We start from the raw sequence: 24,911 nt of genomic DNA, 5'->3' as shown, positions 1-24,911 counted from the left end.
CACCACAATCTCCGCCTCTCCTTCTGCCGCCGGCATCATTATCACATTTAGCAGCCTTCGTACGTTAGTGTTCAGCTGCCTCCCCTTCACAAATCTCGTCTGATCTTCATGTATCACCCCCGGCACACAGTCCTCTACTCTAGTGGCCAAGATCTTTGCCAGCAACTTGGCGTCCACGTTCACAGTGAAATTGGCCTATATGATCCACATTGCAGGGGGTCCTTATCTCGCTTCAGGATCAGGGAAATCAGCGCCCGTGACATCGTCGGGGGCAAAACTCCCCCCTCCCATGCCTTGTTAAAGGTCCGAACCAACAGGGGGCCCAACAGGTCCGGATATTTTTTATAAAATTCAACCGGGAACCCATCCGGTCCTGGCGCCTTCCCCGACTGCATGTGGCCAATCCCTCTAACCAGCTCCTCCAACTCGATCGGTGCTCCCAGTCCCTCCACCTGCTCCTCCTGCACCCTTGGAAATCGCAGCCCCCCCCCCCCCCCCCCCCCCCCACCACCGGCGACTCCGACCGGTACAGTTCCCTGTAGAAGTCCCTGAAGACCCCATTAACCTCTACCCCCTTCCGCACCACATTCCCACCCCTATCCTTCACTCCACCAATCTCCCTAGCCGCGTCCCGCTTGCGGAGCTGATGCGCCAGCATCCTGCTCGCCTTCTCCCCATATTCGTAGACCGCTCCCTGCGCCTTCCTCCACTGTGTCTCCGCCTTTCTGGTGCTCAGTAAATCAAACTTAGCCTGCAGGCTACGCCGCTCCCCCAACAATCCCTCCTCCGGGGCCTCCGCATACCTCCTGTCTACACTCAGCAGCTCCCCCGCCAGTCTCTCCCTCTCCCTCCTCTCCCCCCTCTCCCTATGGGCTCGGATGGAAATCAGCTCCCCCCTAATCACTGCCTTTAGAGCCTCCCACACCATCCCCACCCGGACCTCCCCAATATCATTGGCCTCGAGGTACCTCTCAATACATCCCCGGACCCTCCTACACACCTCCTCATCAGCCAACAACCCCACGTCCAAATGCCAAAGCGGGTGCTGGTCCCGCACCTCCCCCATCTCCAGATCCACCCAATGCGGAGCATGGTCCGAAATCGCTATAGCCGAATATTCGGCATCCTCCACCCTCGGGACCAGCCCCCTACTCAGGACAAAAAAATCAATACAGGAATAAACCCTGTGCACGTGGGAGAAAAAAAGAGTACTCCCGAGCCCTCGGCCTCCCAAACCTCCAGGGATCCACCCCTTCATCTGGTCCATAAACCCCCTCAACACCTTGGCCGCCGCCGGCCTCCTGCCCGTCCTAGATCTAGAACGATCCAGTGGGGGATACAGCACCGTACTGACGTCCCCCCCATGATCAGGCCCCCTGCCTCCAGGTCAGGAATGCGGCCCAAAATACGCCTCATGAAACCAGCATCATCCCAATTTGGGGCATATACATTTACCAGCACAACCCTCTCCCCCTGCAGCTTACCGCTCACCATCACATATCTGCCGCCACTATCAGCCACCACCTCAGACGCCTCAAACGCCACCCTCTTCCCCACCAGGATCGCCACCCCCGGTTCTTCGCTTCGAGCCCTGAATGGAAAACTTGCCCCACCCACCCCTTCCTCAGACGAACCTGGTCCGCCACCTTCAGGTGGGTCTCCTGAAGCATGGCCACGTCCACCTTCAGCCCCTTCAGATGCGAAAACACCCGGGCCTGCTTAACCGGCCCATTCAACCCGTCACGTTCCACGTGATCAGCCGGATCAGGGGTCACCCCGCCCCCCTCCCCCGCCGACTAGCCATAGCCCATCGACTGCTCGCCCGTGGCCAGCACCCCCCACTCGGCCGGTTTCCCATGGCGATAGAACCTCACCACGACCACCCCAACCCGCACCAGCTCCTCCCTGGCCAATCCAGCAGCAACCCGGTATCCCCCCCCAGGCTAGTACCCCTCCTAGCTGCGACATTCCCTCCATAGTACTCCTGTGAGCCAGCTGACTTCTGCTGATACCGGCAGCTCCCGCCCTAACTCCGACCCCTCCCGATATGGGGTCACCCCTCCCCCCCTGCAGCAGCTCCTTGGCACCGCTCCAGCGCGGGAAAACGGAACTGATATCCACGCCCCTTGCCTCCAGCTCCACCCCCCTCGTCCCGCAGCGTGGAAAACCAGAGGAAAGCCTGCGCTTTCACACTGCCCCACCCCACCCCCCCAACGCAGCTCCCAAATAGCAGTCCCAACCCATCCACCAACCCCGTACAAAAAAAAACAGACCAACACCCCCCTTAAAACACAAAACCATAACCAACACCATCTGAAAGCAGAAAAAACCCCAGAATAGCCAGCAACAGCATAAACAGTGATACAAAAAACCCCACAGTCTCCAATCCCTAGTTTGAGTCCAACGTTTCAGCCTGCACAAAGGCCCACGCCTCCTCCGGGGACTCAAAGTAGTGATGCCGGTCCTTGTAGGTGACCCACAAGCGCGCAGGCGGCAACATGCGAATTTCACCTGCCTGCTGTGGAGCACCGCCTTCGTCCGGTTGAACCCGGCCCTCCGCTTAGCCACCTCCGCACTCCAGTCCTGGTAGATATGCACTACCGAATTCTCCCACTTGCTGCTCCTCACCTTCTTGGCCCATCGGAGAACACACTCCCGGTCACTGAACCGATGGAACCTCACCAGCACCGCCCGCGGGGGTTCATTCGCCTTAGGCCTCCTGGCCAGTACTCTGTGGGCCCCTCCAGCTCCAGGGGCAGATGGAAAGATCCTACCCCCACCAGCGAGTTCAGCATCACGGCCACATAAGCCGGCAGGTCCGATCCCTCCAGCCCCTCCGCGAGACCCAGGATCCGCAAATTCTTCCTCCTTGACCGAAACTCCATCTCCTCAAAACGATCTTGCCACTTTTTGTGGAGCGCCTCGTGTATCTCCACCTTCCCCACGAGGGCCAAGACCTCATCCTCGCGCTCAGAGGCCTGCTGCTGCAACTCATGGATCGCTGCACCCTGGGTTGTCTGGGTCTCCAGCAGCTTACTTGTAGTAACCTTCAGAGAGTCCAGCAACTCCACTTTCAGCTCCGTAAAGTAGCGCAGAAGGGCCGCCTGCTGCTCCTCCGCCCACTGCCTCCACTCCTCGGGGGCTCCACCGGCTGCCATTTTGTCCACCTTCCCCCGCTTTTCCAGAGGAGCGGAGGAGGGGGGGGGGGGGGGGGGGGTGGAGGTGGGGCGGGCGGGGGAGGGGCCGAAGGGGGGGCCGGCAGAGGGGAGGGCGGGGGGGGGGGCAGCAGAGGGCGGGGGGGGGGGCCGGAGTGGGGGACGGGGAGCGGAGGGGGGGCGGAGGGGGGGGGGGGGGGGGGGGGGGCGGAGTGACCTGGTACAATATCGGGACCCACCGATCGGCGGGCCGGTCTCTCTGTCGGCAGGCCTCCTTTCTTCCACCGGCGAGCCTGGATCCATCCGCCATGTTTGTGCGGGCGGCCACCGCGCATGCACTGGTTGGCACCGGCCCAACTGCGAGTCTTTTACGCGGCGCCGGGTCTCTGGCACCGGGTCTCTGACGCCGGTCACGCACCCCTTGATGGCGCCCCCTAGCACATGGCGCCCCGGGTGACTGCCCGAGTTGCCGGTACCTTGAGCCGGCCCTGCCCACTTGGGTCACTGTCTGTGCGGAGTCTGCACATTATCCCCGTGCGTGCGTGGGTTTCCTCCGGGTGCTCCAGTTTCTTCCCACAGTCCAAAGATGTGCAGGTTAGGTGGATTGGCCATGCTAACTTGCCCTTAGTGTCCAAAAAGGTTAGGTGGGATTACTGGGTTACGGGGATAGGGTGGAGGTGTTGGCTTAAGTAGGGTGCTTTTTCCAAGGGCCGGCGCAGACTCGATGGGCTGAATGCCTCCTTATGCACTGTAAATTCTATGAATTCTATGAATCATGTGATCTTCTGCTTCTAATTCTGATCTGTGACATTTATTTCATTGTCTAATCTATTCAAACTACAGCCTCTCCTTCCAATTTTATGTATGCTGAAACTATTACTGTGAAATCTCCCTCTTACACTTCAGAGTTCCTTTTTCCTGATACATGATAATTTCCTGCCAGTCCATGGACCTCTGTTCTTGGCCATCATCATGAAATCCTAGCATAAGATTGTATGATGTCTTTCTCTCTCTCTTTGAAAAAATAGCATTCTTAGCAGTCAGGATCAGAAGATAATATCCAAGGGGAATGGTGGAATTAGGGGGTCTCATAATGAGGTGCCATGGTGCAGGTTTATTTGGAAAAAGTGATTGATGTCGGGTAAACAACCAGCCCCTAGAAATAAAGTACAGTCAGGGCTGCTTGGCAGCAGGAGCATCCCCCATCAGTCAATTACCTTCTTTAGATAAAGATGGATGGGGGAAGATGAAGGAAGACCAGGGGAAGAGTTTCTGAACATTGAGCTACTGAGCAGAATGCTGCCGAGATCAACAGAATCTGCTTCATCCATCCAATCGGCATCTGGGATCAGTACACTGCTCTCAACTTTTCCTATCTATTTAGATTATACATCATTTCTGAACTGTTGCTTCTTAATAAACTTAATAAACTACCTTGAAATTATTTCTGAGTTTTTTTTGTCACTAAGGACAGTTTAGCATGGCCAATCCACATCTTTGGACTATGGGAGGAAACCGGAACATCCGGAGGAAACCCACGCAGGTACGGGGTGAACATGCAGACTCTGCAGACAGTGACCCAGTGTCACTATCACTAGTGTGACTCACTATCGAACTGATGCATCCATTGCACAAAATACTTTACTTTTGATTTGATTTTGTGCAGGAAGCAACATGAAGTTAAACCTTATTTTTGCTTTGGATGAGTCATAGCCCAGGTCCATATAGCCACTTCATTCTTCATGGTCATATGGTTCAGGACTTGAGAATATTGATAGGTAATCCTACACCAACAATTCACACTTGTTTTTCAACATTTTCTAGAAAGACCACTAGGATTCTAGTTTGATGTGAGTAAATGTATCTTTGTTTCCAATCTTCATCTTGCGACAAAAATTCTTCGCTAGCATATTATAATCCAGAAAGGAGTGCCTCAGGGTGGTGACCCTTGGCCCACCCATCTTCAGCTGCTTCATCAACTTTAATTTTTACTTTACTTAATGGCCTTCCTTCCATCATAAGGTCAGAAGTGGGGATGTGGGCTGGTTTAACACAGGGCTAAAGAGCTGGCTTTTAAGGCAGACCAAGGCAGGCCAGCAGCACGGTTCAATTCCTGTACCAGCCTCCCCGAACAGATGTCGGAATGTGGCGACTAGGGGCTTTTCACAGTAACTTCATTTGAAGCCTACTTGTGACAATAAGCAATTTTCATTTCATTCGCTGATGAATGTCAGCATCATTCATGACTTCTCAGACATTGAAGCAGTTCATGCCCAAATGCAGTAAGGTCTGGACAATATGCAGGCTTGGGCTGACAAATGGCAAGTAATTCATGCTACACAGATGCTAGGCAATGACAATCTCTAACAAGAGAAACCTAACCATCACCCCTTGACATTCAATGGCATTATCATCACTGAATCCCCACCTTCAACATCCTGCAGATTACCATTGACCAGAAACTGAACCGGATTAGCCATATAAATACTGTGGCGACTAGAGAAGGTCAGAAGCTAGGACTCCTGTGATCAGTAACTCACCTGACTCCCCAAAGTCCTTCCACCATCTACAAGGTACAAGTCAGGAATGTGATGGAATAATGTCCACTTGCCTGGATAAGTGCAGCTCCAACAATACTCAAGAGGCTCGACACCATCCAGGACAAAGCAGCTCACCTGATTGGAACACCATTCACCAAAGTTCATCCCTTCCACCACTGACGTACAGTTGAAGCTGTGACTACGAGATGGACTGCAGAAACTCACCAAGACTCCTTCGGCAACACCTTCCAAACCCATGACTACTACCATCTAGAAGGACAAGGGCAACAGACAGATGGGTACACCACCACCTGAAACTTCCTCTCCATGTTACTGACTATCCTGACTTGGAAATATATCGCCATTCCTTCACTGTTGCTGCGTCAAAATCTTGGAACTCCCTCTCTAACAGCACTATGGGTATACGAACACCACATGGACTGTAGCAGTTCAAAAAATCATCTCACCACCACCTTCTCAAGGGCAATTAGGAATAGGCAATAAATACTGGTCTAGCCAGCGAAGCCCACATCCCATGAATGAATAAGAAAAAGAAAGTAAGGTGGTGAAGGATGGAACCTGAGCCAATCTTTTAATAAGCTTTTACTTATAGAGATACACATACAAACCCACACTTCCTAACCTAGCAACTTCAGTGTGTCTCTATTTAGAGGAACACAAACGAATCCCCAATTAATACCCACTACCTGCATACCATGAAACGCAAACAAATAAAATTTGCAGACACTTTTATATTCATTGCCTAATTCCAGGGCAACCTTTGTTTTATTCAGAGCATCTACATTTATCTCACGTTTTTAACTTATGCATATTATTATTAGTTAGAAACTGTTACCTGCATGAAAAAGCAAAATGGCCCCGGCTCTGGGTCACTGTCCGTGTGGAGTTTGCACATTCTCCCCGTGTCTGCGTGGGTTTCGCCCCCACAACCCAAAGATGTGCAGAGTAGGTAGATTGGCCACGCTAAATTGCCCCTTAATTGGAAAAAATAATTGGCTAATCTAAATTTAAAAAAAAAAAGCAAAATGGCAGAAGAATACCTAGTTGAATTTAATTGTTGAGTTGAGTCCTGCTTGCTGCTTAATGAATGGTGGCATTGAAAAAAATTGAACGCAACTGCTGAGTTTTCTTTTACTTACTTGTTCATTTTTAGTATTGATTTAAAGTCATTTTGATTGATCTGCTTAGTTAATCAGATACTTGGTAGGCATATTAACCAATAAGACCTCGTCTCACCCAATCACTACTTTTGGATATATATTTCTGGTGAAATGCTCAGAAATATGTCACTATCGAGGTATTCTTTTTTAAAGGTGCGATAACAATGGGCACCTACCAACGATGAACGCAAATGTAGTAAAATGCATTGTGAAATTTACGTACATGAATGGCGTTTTGGAAAGTAAAAATGTCACAAAGTGGATCCCAGTGGTACAAGTTAAAAAGTAATGTTTAATTACAAATTAGATAATAAAAACATGAAATAATTACATATATAAGATTGGTTCAGCCTACAGATTAAGTTCCTTCAACACATGCTCAATGACCCACTGAGCATCCGCCACTTCCTTCGCCCCATCATTGGCTGTCATACCTTCAGCTGTCTAAGTGCTAAACTCTTAAATTCTCTCTGAAAACTTCTTAAGTTCTCTCTCTCTCTCACCTCCTTTAAGGGAAGGCTCAAAACTGATTATATGGGCAGCACAGTGGCACAGTGGGTTAGCCCTGCTGCCTCACGGCGCCGAGGTCCCGGGTTTGATCCGGCCCCGGGTCACTGTCCGTGTGGAGTTTGCACATTCTCCCCATGTTTGCATGGGTTTTGCTCCCACAACCCAAACATGTGCAAGGTAGGTGGATTGAACAAGCTAAATTGTCCCTTAATTGGAAAAAAAATACTTGGGTACACTAAATAAAAAAAAACTGTTTATATTTCAGATTGAGCATCCGCAGAATTTTGCTTCTGTTTTAGTGTTTAATGTACTGCAACTTCTCTTCCAAGAGTGCATATCCTTCTCTCCAACGGGATTTTTATTTGTCTCCTTTTACCTCGTTCACAAAGCTTCCCTTTGCTCATCTTTCCCCTTCCTGCTTTCACTTGCTCAAAGCCTATCACTTTTCCATCCTCCTTCAGTTCTAAAGAAATGTTTTTAAAAAATGTTTTTTTATTGAGTTTTCATATTTTATATACAACATATTCCAAATCATTAGAGAAGAAAAAAACACGCAAAAATTAACATGTATATTTACAGGTAAGCATCTTCATAATAACAATTGTGGCCGCCCCCTTTAGCCGGCATACATATTTTACATTCCCCAATATGGCCGAGGCACATGTTTATAGGCATTTATTTATAGTTTGGTTTTGGGCCTTAGCTTGCCGTCAAACCCCCATAAAGAACCCCCCCCCGGCTACCTTCCCCCGATTCCCGTCCATTTTCCCCTTGGCCACCCGACTATTCTTCCTCTTGTTCGTTGGCCACAAACAGGTCCCGGAACAATTGCATGAATGGCTCCCACGTTCTGTGGAAGCCGTTGTCTGACCCTCTGATGGCGAATTTGATTTTCTCCATTTGGAGAGATTCCGAGAGGTCGGACAGCCAGTCTGCAGCTCTGGGCGGTGCTGCTGACCGCCAGCCAAACAGGATTCTACGGCGGGCGATCAGGGAGGCAAAGGCAAGGGCGTCCGCCCTCCTCCCCAGGAATAGATCTGGCTGGTCTGAAACCCCGAAGACCGCCACTATCGGGCATGGCTCCACCCTCACCCCCACCACTTTGGACATAGCCTCGAAGAAGGCTGTCCAGTACTCCACAAGTCTGGGGCAAGACCAGAACATGTGGGCGTGGTTGGCCGGGCCTCTTTGGCACCGTTCACATTGTCCTCCACCTCCGGGAAGAACCTACTCATACGGTTTCTTGTTAAGTGGGCTCTATGGGGCAGCACGGTGGCCTTGTGGTTAGCACAACCGTCTCACGGCGCTGAGGTCCCAGGTTCGATCCCGGCTCTGGGTCACTGTCTGTGTGGAGTTTGCACATTCTCCCCGTGTCTGCGTGGGTTTTGCCCCCACAACCCAAAAATGTGCAGAGTAGGTGGATTGGCCACTCTAAATTGCCCCTTAATAGAAAAAATAATTGGGTAATCTAAATTTAAAAAAAAAAAGTGGGCTCTATGTACCACTTTTAGTTGCGTCAGGCCGAGCCTTGCGCACGTGGAGGTGGAGTTGACCCTATGCAGTGCTTCGCTCCAGAGTCCCCACCCTATCTCCATCCCCAGGTCGTCCTCCCATTTCATTCTTGTTGCGTCCAGTATGGTGTCGTCCCTTACTACCAGTCGGTCATACATGTCGCTACAGTTCCCTTTCTCTAGGATACTTGCGTCCAGTAGGTCTTCCAGTAGTGTCTGTCGTGGCGGTTGTGGGTACGTCCTTGTCTCCTTTCGTAGGAAGTTTTTGAGTTGCAGGTACCGTAGCTCGTTCCCCCCAGCTAGTCGAAATTTCTCTGTCAGTTCGTCCAGTGTTGCGATCCTGTCATCCGTGTATAGGTCCCTGACTGTCAGTGTCCCCCTGTCCTGCCTCCACCTTTTGAAGGTGGCGTCAGTCAGTGCTGGTGTGAACCTATGGTTGTTGCAGATGGGAGCCTTGTCCGACATTTTGGTCAGGCCAAATTGCTGCCGCAGTTGGTTCCAGGATTGGAGGGTGGCTGTCACCACTGGGCTGCTGGAGTGTTTTTTGGGTGGGGATGGGAGTGCTGCCGTGGCGAGGGCCCGGAGGGAGGTCCCCATGCAGGAGGCCTCCTCCGCACGCACCCACTCGGCTTCTGGCTCCTGGATCCATCCCCTTACTCGCTTGGCTGTTGCCGCCCAGTGGTAGAATTGTAGATTCGGGAGGGCTAGCCCCCCCCCCCTGGATTTTGTTTTTTGTAGGACCTTCTTTGGGATCCTAGCATTTTTACCCCCCCCATACGAACGCCATGATTAGTTTGTCCAGCACTTTGAAAAAGGCCTTGGGGATGTAGATCAGAATGGATCTAAACAGGAAGAGGAACCTGGGCAGTACGTTCATTTTGATCGTCTGGACTCTCCCCGCGAGGGAGAGTGGGAGTGTGTTCCATCTTTGCAGGTCCTTTTTTACTTCCTCCGTCAGGCCGGTGAGGTTCCATTTGTGGATCCCTTTCCAGTCATGGGCTATTTGGATCCCCAGGTAGCGGAATTTGTGTCGGGCTTGTTTGAACGGCAGCCCCTTTAGTGCTGCCCCCCCCCCCCTTTGCGGGTGTACTGGGAAGATCTCGCTTTTGCTCATGTTGAGTTTGTAGCCCGAGAAGGCTCCGAACTCTTTCAGGAGCGCGATGATTCCGTCCATGCTGCTTTGTGGGTCCGAGATATAGAGGAGCAGATCATCTGCATAGAGTGAGACTCTGTGCTCTCTGCCTCCCCTTCGGATCCCCCTCCAATTTTTTGCTGCCCTGAGCGCGATTGCTAGCGGTTCGATTGCTAGTGCGAACAGCAGCGGGGACAGTGGGCATCCTTGTCTGGTGCCCCTGTGCAGCTGGAAGTATTGGGAGTTGGTGTTGTTGGTCCGTACACTCGCCATGGGAGCGTTGTATAGGAGCTTTACCCAAGCGGTGAACCCTGTTCCAAGCCCGAACCGCTCCAGTACCTCTATGAGGTATTTCCATTCGACTCTGTCGAAGGCCTTTTCTGCGTCCAGGGAGACGATCACCTCTTGTGTTCTCTCCCCGGAGGGGGTCATTATCACGTTCAGCAGGCGCCTGATGTTCGAGGTAAGCTGTCGACCTTTGACGAAGCCCGTCTGGTCCTCTGTGACCACCTCAGGTACACAGTCTTCTAGCCTTTTGGCTAGGATTTTGGCCAGTATTTTGGCGTCTGCGTTCAGCAGAGATATGGGTCTGTATGACCCACATTCTGTTGGGTCTTTGTCTTTCTTAGGTATCAGCGAGATTGAGGCCTGTGCTAACGTGGGTGGCAGTGTGCCCCTAGCTAGCGAGTCTGTGAACATCTCCTGCAGGTGCGGGGCCAGTGCTATCGCAAATTTTTTGTAGAAGTCCGCCGGGAATCCATCCGGTCCCGGCGCCTTCCCCGTCTGCATGGAGCTAATGCTGTCCATGATCTCTCCCAGTGCTAGTGGTGCTTCCAGGTCCCGTTTTCTGCCCTCTCCCACGACTGATATGTCCAGTCCATCAAGAAACCGATTCATCCCAGCCTTCCCCGTTGGGGGCTCTGAGGTGTACAGCTCTTGGTAGAAGGCCTTGAAGGTTTCGTTAATCCTCAGTTCTGAAGAAATGACCTTGATCTGAAACATTAACTGTCTTTTTTCTCCACAGATGCTACCAGACCTCCTGAGCATGTCCATCATTTTCTGTTTTTATTTCAGATTTCCAGCAACCACACTTTTTTACTTTTGTTTGAGGCTTAACTTTGACCAAGTTGTTGGTCACCTGTCCTAATTTCTCCTTCTTTGGTTCAGGCAGTCTTTACCTGGTTATGCTCCTGAGAAGTCACTTGGGTGGTTTACTTTTTTAAAGACACTATCTAAATACATTTAAACATTTTTTTTAAGAGTACCCAATTATTATTTACTAATTAAGGGGCAATTTAGCGTGGCCAATCCACTTAACCTGCACATCTTTGGGTTGTGGGGGTGAGACCCACGCAGACATGGGGAGAATGTGCAAACTCCACACAGACAGTGACCCAGGGCTGGGATCGAACACCGGTCCTCAGCGCCATAGGCAGCAGTGCTAACCACTGTGCCACCGTGCTGTCCAACACTATCTAAATACATGTATATATTTATCTCCTTCAAACTGTTCAGACTAAACATAAATGATCTCTTTTAATAAAAACATAATTCATGGCCGTGTCAAAATCCTGGGACACCCTCCCTCACAACACTCTTTGTGTACCTACACCACATGGTTCACCAACTTCTCAAGGGCTACTGGGAGTAGGCAAAATATGCTGGCTTAGTCAGCAGCGCCTATGTCCCAAGGAAGAATTAAAAAAATGACCAGTTTCAAATTAAACATATACTTTACCTTTTAGGCATATCTTTTAGGCGCTTGAAGTCTTTTGTGGTACAAAAATTGAGTTTGTCTTAGTAAATTATAACTTAATATGTTCAGCCAGTTGAGTTCAATTTTCCCTTTGAAGTCAGAAAAGATCAAGTGAACAGTATTATTTTGACATGTGACAGTGACAGTGCTGCAAAATTTTCTAAAGTTGTATGAAAAGGTCTATAAAATGATTGAATAATTTCAACACTTGCCTGGCCGATCTCGCCCGTGTTTACACAGCTGCCTGTACTTGAATACAGTATAACAATTATTATATCAGACGCACAGTTTTAATTAACTTTATTGGTCATTTAAAATAACAAATCATCATCCGCTTTATTCCCGATTGCAGTGCTGTTTTAAACTTGAGCACAACATTTTAAAGGGTTGCCTGACAGGGCGTCACTAATTTAACTGAAATTGATACTAAGTTTTCTATTTTGTAACATTTGCATCCATTCGGGCCAAGTGGTTGTGGTTCTTTTTCGGCGGCTCTGCATTTGCTACAAGATTTTAATTATTTTGTATGGTAAAAGAGCAAGGTATCTATTAAATTGTATACAACGCCTAATTTAGTCTACAAGGATGTAGCGCCTAAGCAAATACTCCCCCAACGGAACTCGGATTGATGCCTATGTCGATAGGTAAATATGTACTTTCAAATAAAAATCCTATTTATGGACGTAAGAAAGAACATTTTTGAACGTATTGGTGTTTTATAGTAAAGCAAATTATGCATTCTGACTAAATCACAGGTACATTGCCATAGGACACTACAAAGATCAGTTTTTAATCGAAATGAGTGCACAACATTTACCTGGTGTGGTTTGCATTCTGCTGCCTTTTGACATATTTATGATATGGCAAGATACAAAGGTAAATAGGAACTGCTGGTTTGTTTTTAAAGAATCGATTACACGTTTTGTCCCATTCAATAAATATTTTCTATTTCCTCCAAAATATTGTAATACTGTTTAAAGTTACAATTGCAGTAATAATATAGATATATATATACACACACACACAGCGTTCATCCATTAACTGCTTGAGAGGTGACAAGTTGAGGAATCACAGTCGGTTTATGATTGTGGAAGATGAAAAGCGACATTCCTTCTGTCAACACCCGCCATTTATTATTTGAACACGCTCAGTTTATTAGAAAAATGATCAAATAGATAACAAACCAGTAACAATTTCCCTGTTTTGCTGCTCGTAAATGTTTATTTAAACTCACAACACGTGGATGTATTTTTCGAATTTTTAATCGATTGTTTTCCGCATATATTTATTTCTGTTTTGCTGTACGGTATGCCGAAACGTTTCAAGTTTACGGATGTGGCGCTCAGTACTAACGTGCAGAAATTTGAAAATAGAATGTAATCGCTCAATACAAAACAACAGTGTATTTAAATGGCTTCCTAAAACTTTCTACTGTGAATTGCAGCAGGAATCAACTCAACACTGCTGGAAATTATGCCATGACCAAGAGACGCGAAATAAACTAGAAAACATAAACTACTCACAAAAAGAACTGAACACATCCTGTCCGTCTGTGTATGCTTGCCATTTATACCTTGCTTTCTGGATTTTACAACTTTTGATGTTACTCCACATAGGATTTTGCAATTTAGCTGTGGATATACAACCAAGGAAATGAGCCTGTAAAGTCTGGTGTGTTTTTGGCGGGGTGGGTTGGTCTCATTTGTTTTACAAAAACGTACTGGAACAAAAGCAAACGTATGGCGTTTTAAAACAATTTCCCCGCAATTGCAATAGCATTTAACTAATTTTGAATGCGTTTTACAGGAGCAGAACAATTGCAAAGTTTGGAGTGGGCTCCAGGAGAGGGCGCAAGTTACCTGACCAGACAACAGGCAGTGTAGTGGGGAAAGGTATGACCATTCCATAGCTCGACATTGCACAGAATGCAAGAACAAAAAAACTATTTACAGCTCTCTGCGTTAGCCCTTGGAGAAAAAAATAATCATATCGTGGAATTGCTAAATTAAAAAAGAAAAACGATCCCATGACTTACGGCATTTCACGATGCCACCCTCGAACTGGTTTTAGGTTCACTCGTGTCATTTATGCTAGATAAACAGATAACATATAAACCTAATCAGAGGCAACATTATGTTATTAAATTTGCCCAATTTATTCTATCAATAAAGTGATTCACAGATCAGATTTCCAGCCTGGCATTTGCTCATCTGTTACCACCCCCCAAACTCTTATCTCAAAATTGTATTTAAAATCACACAGAGGTGGTCTAACCGCGTCTTAGCACACACACACACACACATTCACATAAATAAATTCAAACCGATTATATTTGTTAGCCACATAGGCATAATTCCATCAGTTTATAATTAGATGTAAACGAATTACTAACACTAATACTCTTTTAATTCCACCGTATCATTACGGATATTTTTGAAATTCACTGTGCCCTGCAGGGAGTTACGTGCTGGAAGCTAAAGAATTTCCATTGTTCGATAGGAATTAGGTTATTAAAAACTGTGAATGCGAGATTGCTTCTGCGAATCAAAGGAGATGTACAGTAATGGCAACATTAAAGCAGTTTGTGGTTCAGCTGGAGCGACTTGCTTAAATGGACAAGAGTCTGGCGCCTTCCACTGCCATTACCGTTTTTAATATCAATAATTTTTTGGGGGGATGGTTTCCGTTCAATTTCCGCACATTTTTCTTAAACCCGAGCGTGACCCAGCAATTCAGAATCGCCGTCCCCGTGCAATACTGTGGAGTTTATGGAAGACCGCTAAGTTGCATATGCTTAAAACAACTGACGCCCTTTCCCCCCGTAACGTTTGTATCAGTGCTGTGCGAAACTAATTAGTTTCTTTCAGGAGCTCTGTATGAGTTTGATGCAGTTGCTCCGTCCTGAGTAGCATGTGGTGTGTGTGTATATATATATATATATGTGACTATTTTTTTATAAAGATTTTTTTTCTGACAAAGTCGAGAGAAAGGGCGCGGATTTCAGAAAGATTTGCATTTTGAGAGATGGGGGTATTTCTTGCGGTACTTTAAAGACACCTCTCTGTCTCTCTCTGGAGTGAGTGAGTGAGGGGAGGCAGAATGAGGGAGGCATTTATCCGTGTGTGTGTGTGTGCGCTGCAGTCCGCTCCGGAGCTTGTCCAGGGCTCCATGCTTTTGGCACGATCGAGCACTCAGGATTTTTTCATTATTCACCATGCGTGCTCTGCACTTGGACAGCGATTTCCTCCGTGATTACGTGTGGCGCGTCTCCCTGCGGGAAAGCTCCCCCGTGGAGAGGTCCTGATGGGTTTGGGCCTTACTTGAATTTCCCAGCTTATTATGTGTCTGCACTGCGCGCTAACGCAGTTCCTCAGCAGCCAGCTCCGCTTCCAGCAGCAGCACAAAGAGCTGGCTCTGCTGCCGAGTCGACCAGCCGCCCGGCGGTCATGGCACCAAGCTCGCCCCACTCGCCGGCACCCCGGTGAACATCACCCGCGCACTCGGACCACGGGCAGCCCCGCTCTTTCTATGTGTGCGGCTAACGGAGGAGGATCGGGACACTCTCCGGGCAGGGAAAACAAGGGGCGCCCCGCACCCTCTTTAGATTTCTGGCTAAACAGGTGATCCCCCCCCTCCTCCCCTAAAACCACCCACCCCCGTCAAAAAAAAAACGCCAAGTTTGTTGTTGTTGTGCAGAGTTAAAGCGTCAGCTTGACGGGGTTTTTTTTGTTTTGTTTTCACTTTTTGCATCCCTCTCCCACCCTCGCCTCCTTTTTATTGTTGCTGAGAATTTTAGTCCTCGAGATCGCCGGTGACTTGGGAGGTGGGGGAAAGGACAGGGGAGGGGGGGTTTGGATTTGCTCGGAAGGAAGGTGGAGGTTAATGCAAGTGGATTTCGTGCAACAATAGGAAAGAAAAAGGGGGCCGGCAACGCATTAAAAAAAAATCGAGTTTTGTTTAAGAGGAATAGGAAGCCCCCCCCCCCCCCCTTTAAATAATCACTTCTAGTCTTCGTGTGGGCTGGCTGGATCCCGCATCCGAATCCACCAGTTGCAAAGAAGTTGGTTGTTGTGTGTGTTGGAGAGAAGAGGAGGGGAAAAAATTAAAGAGGGCGAGGAGAGCATTTTGTTTCCTATTTAAAAAAAAAATCACTTGACTGAAATCTAGTTTTAGCACCACCGTGAACAAAAAAAAAGTAGGAAGGAGACGTCACACGTAGTCCACTCCGAGAGGTTGAAGTTGCCGCATTGCAACGGGCAGGAGGAGGGAGAGAGCGAGAAAAAGGAAAGAGCACGGAGCAAACAAAAAAAAAATTGATGTTTGGAGCTCCAGTCACTGCCCCGGACCGCGTCGCCCAGAGAGAGCAGATTCTTTCAGGAGAGTGAAGGACTGGACATGTCCAGACGCAAACAGTCTAAGCCTCGGGCTGTTAAAGGTGAGCCTTTCCATGAGGGTTTTTTTGGGGGGGGGGGGGGGGGGGGGGGTCGGGATAATGATGCTTTTTTCCCCTCCTTTTATTTCTTCGAAAAAAGCGGGAAGGGTTGCAAAGACGGACTTTTCCGCGCGTGCGGCGCGCTTCTCTCCGCTGGCGCCCAGGCGGAGACTGGGGGCGACTCGGCCGCGCGCCTGCGCGCCGCCAACTGCCCATCAATGGGGGCGGCGTGGAGATGGGCAGGCGGGCACGCGGCCAGGGCGGGGCGCGAGGCGCGAAGCACAGCTGCTGCTGCCCGTTCTGATTGTGGAATCCCGGCCAGCGGTGCAGTGGATTTGTATTGAGGGGGAGGCAGGGAGGTTGACCATTCCCACGCGCGCTGGAAGGACGGGAGAATTCAAATATTTGAAAATAAAACGAAGTCGCCACGTGGTTGCCCTGGCGGGAGGCGTGTTCACTTGGCATCGGTTGTGAGACACTGGGCACACTTGTACCTATGCGGTGGTTACTGCCCCTAATTTTTACACTGGCATGCAGTAAGAGCTGTGCCACTTGCACACTGTATTGGGATGCGAGCACTCTACCCCCACGTGGAATTAATTAACCACCAAGCAGATCAACAGCTGAAATTAACCTCTGATATCCCTTCATGCACAGATGTAATCACCTCCCTTCCATTTATGTCTTCTGTGTAAGGCAGTTTAGAATCTTTGCAAGAACCACTGAGTGTAATTTCAAACTAAGTTGCTAGCGGAGACGTGCTCGTGAGCTGGAGAAGCAAAATAGACAATTGGGTGATTCATAATCATCATTATGAAGTGGCACAGTGGTTGGCAGTGGTGCACCACCACACCAGGGACCCGGGTTCAATTCTGGCCTTGAGTGACTGAAGTTTGCACTTTCTCCCCAGGTGGGTTTCCTCCCACAGTCCGAAGATGTGCAGGTTCCGTGGATTGGCCATGATTAAATTGCCCCTTAGTGCCCAGGGATATACAGGTTAGGTGGGGTTACGGGCATAGGGCACTCTTTCTGAGGGTCAGTGCTGACTCAGTGGGCCGAATGGCCTTGTTCTGCACTAGAGATTCTGCACTGTAGAGATTCTATGATCATCCAAATTGATAAAATGAGAATATCTTGAGCTCACTATATTGTTCCCATGACTTTTTCCATCTGATTTAAAGTGATGGAAAATTGCAGACACTGCCTGTAATTTTCCAATATGATGCTGCTGGTATGCGTGACTCCTCATTACTGCAAATGGAAAATTTAACCTATAAATGTTCCCTGCTCCTTTTTCTGTTAATTGTTTATGGGATATGAGTGATGTTGGCAAAGTCACTTTTTGTTGCCTATCCAGAGTTGCCCTGAGAAGGGTGTCGTGGGCCACGGCCTCCTTGGACCACTGCAATCTATGTGGAGATAATGCTCCCATGATGGTTTTGGGTGAGGTATACCAAGATTTTGATTAAACGAAAATGAGAGTATGCCGATATTTTTCTCCTGAATTTGGAATTTGCAATACATATAATGTCATATTGATAATGCACAAAGAGTGTACCTTGGATACTCTCACAAAGAGATTTAAGAACATGCAAATTTATTTCATAACCTAATCAGAGTAATACATAAAAAGATTTGGGGCTTGATTCAGAAAGCTACATGACCATATAACTCATCAGCCTAGAGGTTGAATGTTTTACGGTTGTTTTGATTCCAAGATTAGATTATTTGCATTGTGTTCATTGAATTTTTCATGTATAATGTGTGCCTACTCCATATAATCGCTGAAGGGTTAAATTTATGTCTTTGGTCCACAAAAACATTGGCATATATTGCACTGAACATAAATATTGCACCTGTAGAATTTATGTTAAAAGTCAAGCCTGTAAATTTAAAGAGCATAGCTTATGTTGTTTAAAACTGTTGAATATTAATTAGGTTACAATTCTCGTTAACATTTTAAAATAGTTAAATATTAATACTATTACATTAAATTAAAATAGCATTACTTTAATTGATGGTTTTTGATATATTTGAAAGCATTCCAGAATCTTAGAGCAGTACAAATCATAGCTTGCAAGATATTTTATTTGTAATATCACTGATTTAATAACTGCAATATAGGACAATGAAATTGTATACTTAAATGAAATAAATAAAACATTCAAATGAACTCTTTCATTGCAGTAGTGATGTACAAATGTACAGGTATATTGTACACCTTAATTCTAATCTTTACATCTGGACTGGTCCCTCACAATGGGACATTACATTGAAACAGTACTTGGAGAGTGCAGTTGATATCAGGTTTGTATTCTGGAAGCAAGTGAGATATGTAGCTTGTGTGTACTTCATTAAGGATACAGTCTGTGATGCTCCTAGATGGGCCAATTCACATTGCATGGAGTAAAGCTCCAGTGTGGTGTCCATTTGTTTAAAAGTTTTTTTGTGCTTTCTTGGAGCTTGTGCGCACTTGCACTCTCATAACATTTAAGGCTCCTGTCCATTTTTCAGGATATTTAAATTTAACTGCTAGCTTTTCATAAATATGTTAGTTTAAGTCTGAGCCAGATACTGGGTGGCTGCAATCAATTCTGTAGCTACCCATCGCAATTCAGTATAAATGCAGTCCAAGTGTCTTATGAAGACCAACAGGTCTTGGCTCAAACTAAATGATTTGGGCAGTCCCAGGCTTACTAGCTTAGTCAACAAAAGGGGATTTATTTCAGAAATGGTCTGTGAGGATGAAATGAAGATATATGTGAAATGATTCAATATGGGTCTTTCGATAATTGCCAGCTGCTTATGCACATGGATTTATATTACATAAACATTTGTGACCGTTAAGCGAACTTGTCATCTCTCTTTGGTATTGCAGCACTTGATATTTGTGGCACACTGGTGATTACGTGACTCATTACTACAAGAGAACAAAACTCTGGGGGGGAAGTACCTTCAAATCAGGCTGGTGGAACCGAACTTTTTATAATAATATAATAATCTTTGTCAAAGGCTTACATTATTAACACTGGAATGAAGTTACTGTGAAAAGCCCCTCGTCGCCACATTCCGGTGTCTGCGTACACAGAGGGAGAATTCAGAATGTCCAAATTACCTAACAGCATATCTTTCGGGACTTGTGGGATGAAACTGGAGCACCCGGAGGAAACCTGTGCAGACTCAGCATAGACAGTGACCCAAGCCTGGAATCGAATCTGGGACCCTGGAGCTGTGAAGCAACAGTACTAACCACTCTCATCACTCTCAGTCCAAGGAATAAATTACTTTAGCCATCAGTTGCCAGATCTGCCTCAGCCAGTGAAGCAAAACTGCTAGAAGCTAAACCTTCCAAAGGTAAACTCCAGCCCTAGCCTCAAACTTGTGCCTATCTCTAAATTCTTTATTATTCCCCCATCTTTGAACTGATCTTGCCATAAAAGTCACCTGATGTCCCTTTGATCCCATTTCCACTAAAGTGCTGTCACACAGCTATCTCTCCAAGGCCCAGTGCTGGCTGACATTAAAAACTGTTCCTTCTCACATTGTTCCTTTTCATTGGGTACTGTATCCTTCCTTTCAAAACACCCATCTTTACTCTCTCAAAAACAAGTCCTCAATCCCTCTATCCATGCAACTACCCATCTCCAGCCTTCTTTGAATGTGTTTGAACATGTGCCCTATTGTCCAGCAGCTCCACCTTTGAATCTTTCCAATCCGGTTACCACCCCTGTCACAGCCCTGAATTGGCCTAATAAAAGTAATAATGGTTTCCGATGTGTTGTCCCTCTGACATCTGTACCTCTTTGCAGCATGTCAATCCCACCATCACGCGCCTATTCCTTTACCCGTGTAAAAATATATACCTGCATATGCTAAGAATATTGCTGATTTCACATCTTCCTTCTAGATTAGTGGCATTGCTGTCACTTGGCTCCACTCGTAGCTAATCAGTTGTAGCACCTCGAACAATGGCTTATTGTCCTATTCCTGTGGGCAGCATGGTGGCGCAGTGGTTAGCACTGCTGTTCACGGCGCTGAGGTCCCAGGTTCGATCCCGACCCATGTCATTTTCCATGTGGAGTTTGCACATTCTCCCCATGTTTGCATGGGTTTCACCCCCACAACCCAAAAATGTGCACGGTAGGTGGGTTGGCCACACTAAATTGCCCCTTAATTGGACAAAATGAATTGGATACTTTAAATTTATAAAAACAAAATCTTCCTATTCCTGCATTATTACCTCTAGTTCATCAAGGATCAACTCTGGGCCCCTCGTCTTTTCCTCATCTACGTACTGACAATTGCTACCATTATCCAATAATGTAGCATCAGGTTCTATACAAATGGCTGTCAACACTCTCTTTCTCCATCCTTTATTCCTTTTACCTCTGCTTTCAGCCTGCTTACTCATCAACCAGTATTTGATGAAGTGCAGTTTCCTTCATTTGGTTTTGATCTTCCTACAAACCCTCTTCCATTGCCATTGATTTCATGCCCTCTTGCAGTCTGATGCTATGCTTGTTGTCTTGTACTGGAAGGCTAACTTCCAGTCACGTGTTCTAGACTTTACCTGCTTTAGTTTTACTATATATTCTGTTGGACCTTAACTTAAGCTTCCAACCTCATATCTTGTGTATCACAAAGACTGTATTTCCATTTCTGACCCCTGAGCTTTTTCTTCTAAAATCCTCTGCCTTGTCATTGTTAGTCCAAAGCTGTGCTGGTTAGTTGGATGGGCTACGCTAAATTGCCCCTTTCTGTCCAAAGATGTGCCGGTTAGGGGGTTGTGGTGTGGGGGTTCTAGGAAGGGTACTCGGGTTGGTGCAGACTCTATTCTGCACCATAAAGATTCTGGGCTGGATTCTCCGCTGGCAGGATGCTCCGTTTTGCCGACAGCCCGGGTGTTTCGCGACGGCGTGGGGCTGCCCCACAATGGGAAACCTCATTGACTGGCTGGTGGGGTGAAATGCAAATGTGGTGCGGCGGGGCAGAGAATCTAGCGCTCTATCTCTATACTTGATTATTCCAGGGGTCCCCTGATCGATCTCCAATTCTTGATCCTTTTCTGTCTTGTATCCTGAACTGCAACAAGTCTTAAGAGCTCATCACTTTGGTGCTGGCTGACATGCATTGGTTTCCACATACCCAGTGAACCCAGTTTAGAATTCTTATACTCGCCCAAGATCCCTTCATGGCTTTAACCCTCTATCTCTGCAACCTCTTCCAATGCCTTGTTTTCTCTCAAACTGGAGAGAATGTCTAGTTATATCTGTCATTGCCCTGTCTTCTCATAAGCTGACCAGACTATCCCCCTCCAGCATCCCCACTATTGTCCAGCTCTGTGGGACCATTCTCGCCTGGTTCCATTCTAATCGTAGCCAGAGAATCACTTGCAACAGCCTCTCTTCCTGCTCTTGCACCGTTACCTCTGCTCCCCAAGGATTGATCCTTGGCTCCTTCCTTTTTGTTTCCTCATCTACATGTTGCCCCCTCAGCGACATAATTTGAAGGCACTGTGTTAGTGTCCACATCTATACTGACAATGCCCATTTAATCAGCATTACTCCTTTTAACTCAACTATCTATTGCTAAATTCAGACTGCTTATCTGACTGATGTCCATTACTGATGAGCAGAAATTTCCTCCAGTTAAATTTTGGGAAGACTGAAACCATTGCATTCCACTCTGTTCTGCAGCTGCTGACTTCATCCTTCTTCCTGGCAATAGCCTTGAGGTAACCAGTCTGTTCGCAATCTTGCTGGCATGTTTGATCCTTGTACTCATGCCGGTTGCTAAGAACCCCTATTTCTATGTCTGTAGTTTGTCCCTAGTCTCACCTCATCTGTTAATAGCCTCATTAGTGCCTTGGGCTTACCTCTAGACTTGACAATTCCAATGTACTCCTGGTTAGTCTCCAACAGTCTACTTTCTGTATGTTTGAGGTCATCCAAAACTCTGCTGCCCGTGTCTTAACTTGCAGCAAGTCCTGTTCCCTTATCACCCATCTACTCACTGGCCCCATGTCAAGCGATGTCTTAATTTTACAATTCTCATCCTTGTTTTCAAATCTCTTGATGACCTTGTTTCGCCCCTCTCGAATCTCCTGTAATCTCCTCCAGCCCCACAACCCTCTGAAATATCTGTGCTCCTACAATTCTGACCTCTTGTGCACCTGCAGTTTTAATTGCTCCACCATTGGTAGTGAACCTCCAGTTGTCTCGGCACCAAACTCTGGAATATCCTAGATAAAAGAAAATGACTGCGGATGCTAGAATCTGAAACAGAAACAGAAAATACTGGACAATCTGAGCAGGTCTGACACCATCTATGGAGATAGAAGGTAGCTTCACTCTCCACAGACACTGTCAGAGCTTCTGAGATTGTCCAGTATTTTTTGGTTGTCTGGAATACCCTCTCCACATCTTTCCGCCTCTTTAGCTTGTTTTCCTCCTTTAAGACATTCCTTAAAACACCTCTCTTTGCCCAAACCTTTGGTTATCTGAGTGAATATCTCCTGTGCCATGGTTTGTTCTATAATGCTCCTGTGAAGAGGGGTTTGATTATATTAAATATGTAATATAAATAAGAGCTGTTGATTGCATGCAACAAAGAACTGGTTGGCAGACTTTAACATGCCTGTCTGTAGCTCGGGAATAGTGACTGCGTATGAGATGCAAGATTTAGTTTGGTGATGCTAATCAGAACCCTCTTCAGTATGAAATTTGCTGACTTGGAGTGGAAAATTAGCTGTCAACCAGAAATTTCAGACTTTGTCAAGTATGCAATTAAGAAACAGTCTGAATATACCAAATTCCGAGAGAAAGTGGAAAAAAGAAATGAGGAGCAAAGAGAGTGTGAGAAGAATCGTAAGCTAACGCTAAAGATAATTCATTTGTCTTATTTAGATTATATATATATATATATATATCGGCAAGCCAGTGCCTATTTGTTGAGAGCAAATTGTTCAAGTCTTTTGATGCTGTAACAGAGAAGGTTGATGAGGATGTGGTGTACATGGATTCCAAAGAGGCTTGTGATAAAGTGCTACATAACAGGCTTGAAGCAAAGTTGAAGCTCATGGAATAAAATTGATATTGACAAGAAACAAAATAGTGGTGAATGGTTGTTTTTCAGACTGGCGGAAGATACCAAGGCTCATATTCTTCGGCTGTTGGGACTCTCTGTTCCTGCTGTCAACACATCCCCGCCCCTGAGTTTCTCAGTGACATGCGGTGGCTTCAATGGGAAATTGCATTGACGAGCAGCAGGAGTAAAGAATCCCGCCGCCAGTGAATGGTGTGCCGCTGAGAAACACGGCTGCGGGAACAGAGAATCCAACCCCTAGTGGAGTTCCTCGGGTTGGTGCTTACACCATTACTTTTCTTGATCTATGCTAATAACTTAGTCTTTGGTGTAGAAGGCACATTTTCAAAATTTGCAGATTGACAAAACTTGGAAGTATTGTGAATTTTCAGAAACAAAGTGATAAACTTCAAGACAAAATAGAAAATTGGTGGAATGAGCGGACAAGAGCCTTTAATGCTGAAAAATGTGAAGTGATTCATTTTGGTAGGAAGGACAAGGAGAGGCAATATAAAGTAACCGGTTCAATTTGAAAGGTTGTGCAGGACCAGAGGGACCTGGGGGATAAGTGCACAAATCATTGAAGGTAGCAGGTTAGGTTGTGAGAAGTAGTTAGTAAAACATATGGGATCCCGGACTTTATACATGGACATGAAGTACAGAAGCAAGGAATTAGGGATGAGCCTGTATAAAACGTTGTTTGGGACACAATTAGACTATCGACTCAGATTCTGGCCGCCATACTTTAGATAGGATGTGAAGGCATTAGAAAGAGTGCAGAAAAGATCACGAGAATGGCTCCAGGGATGAGGAACTTCAGTTGTGTGGATAGATTGGAAAAACTGGGTCATTCTATTGGAGAGGAGGTGAAAACGAGATATGATACAGGTGCTCAAAATTATTTGGGGTCAGGGCATAGTAGATAGAGAGAAACTGTTCCATTCTCGGCGGCTGGGTCGAGAATCTGAGGACACAAATTTAAGATCGGCAAAATAAACGATGGTGACATGAAGAGAGAGGTTTTCACGCAGCACGTGGTTAGGCTCTGGAATGTACTGCATGAGTGTGGAGGCAGATAATACCATGGTGTTCGAAAGGAAACTGGAAAGTTACTTGAAAAACAATTGGAACTATGGGGGAAAGGTTAAGAAGTGAAACTATATACATTGTTCTTTAAAGACTCAGCAGCAACAGATTGTTGTGTTTTGGGAGTGTGTCTTTAAATTCAAGGTAAAATGAAGGGGATCATGTGACCTGCTCTGAAACCTGACTGACAGCAAACCTGGCTGTTTTGAGATTCAAGGAAGGCTTTGATTGTTTTACTTGGAAGAAGGTGCATGATATTTACATTTGGAGACAATGACAGCAGCTCATGTGTCTCTGTAGCCTCGAAACAAAAATGTTGAGAATGTTGTGTTATAAATAGTTGTAGTTTAGTTCCAAGATGAGAAAGTTGAGCTCTCAATGATTGCTAATCAGCTGCTCCACCTGGATACATGATTTCATGGGGCGGCATGGTAGCACAGTGGTTGGCACTACTGATTCACAGCTACAGGGTCTCAGGTGCGATTCCCGGCTTGGGTCACTGTCTGCGCGGAGTCTGCACATTCT

At 46.6% G+C, this 24,911-nt stretch overlaps 1 protein-coding gene across 3 annotated transcripts in view; it reads left to right on the top strand.

Annotated features, from left to right (window-relative positions):
* The first annotated feature begins 14,944 nt into the window (after window positions 1-14,944).
* The window catches only part of znf423 (zinc finger protein 423), a 423,129-nt gene continuing 413,162 nt past the window's right edge, over window positions 14,945-24,911 (top strand). For all 3 annotated transcript variants that reach the window (XM_038806675.1, XM_038806674.1, XM_038806673.1), the window contains exon 1: window positions 14,945-16,220. In XM_038806675.1, coding sequence (XP_038662603.1) covers window positions 16,181-16,220 — 40 coding nt within the window. In that variant the 5' untranslated portion in view covers window positions 14,945-16,180. The remainder of the gene's footprint in view (window positions 16,221-24,911) is intronic.

The sequence above is a fragment of the Scyliorhinus canicula genome, chromosome 9 (genome assembly GCF_902713615.1).
Source record: "Scyliorhinus canicula chromosome 9, sScyCan1.1, whole genome shotgun sequence".
NCBI lineage: Eukaryota > Metazoa > Chordata > Chondrichthyes > Carcharhiniformes > Scyliorhinidae > Scyliorhinus > Scyliorhinus canicula.
Note: the sequence above shows the minus strand (reverse complement) of the source record. Positions and strands in the feature narration are given on the sequence as shown.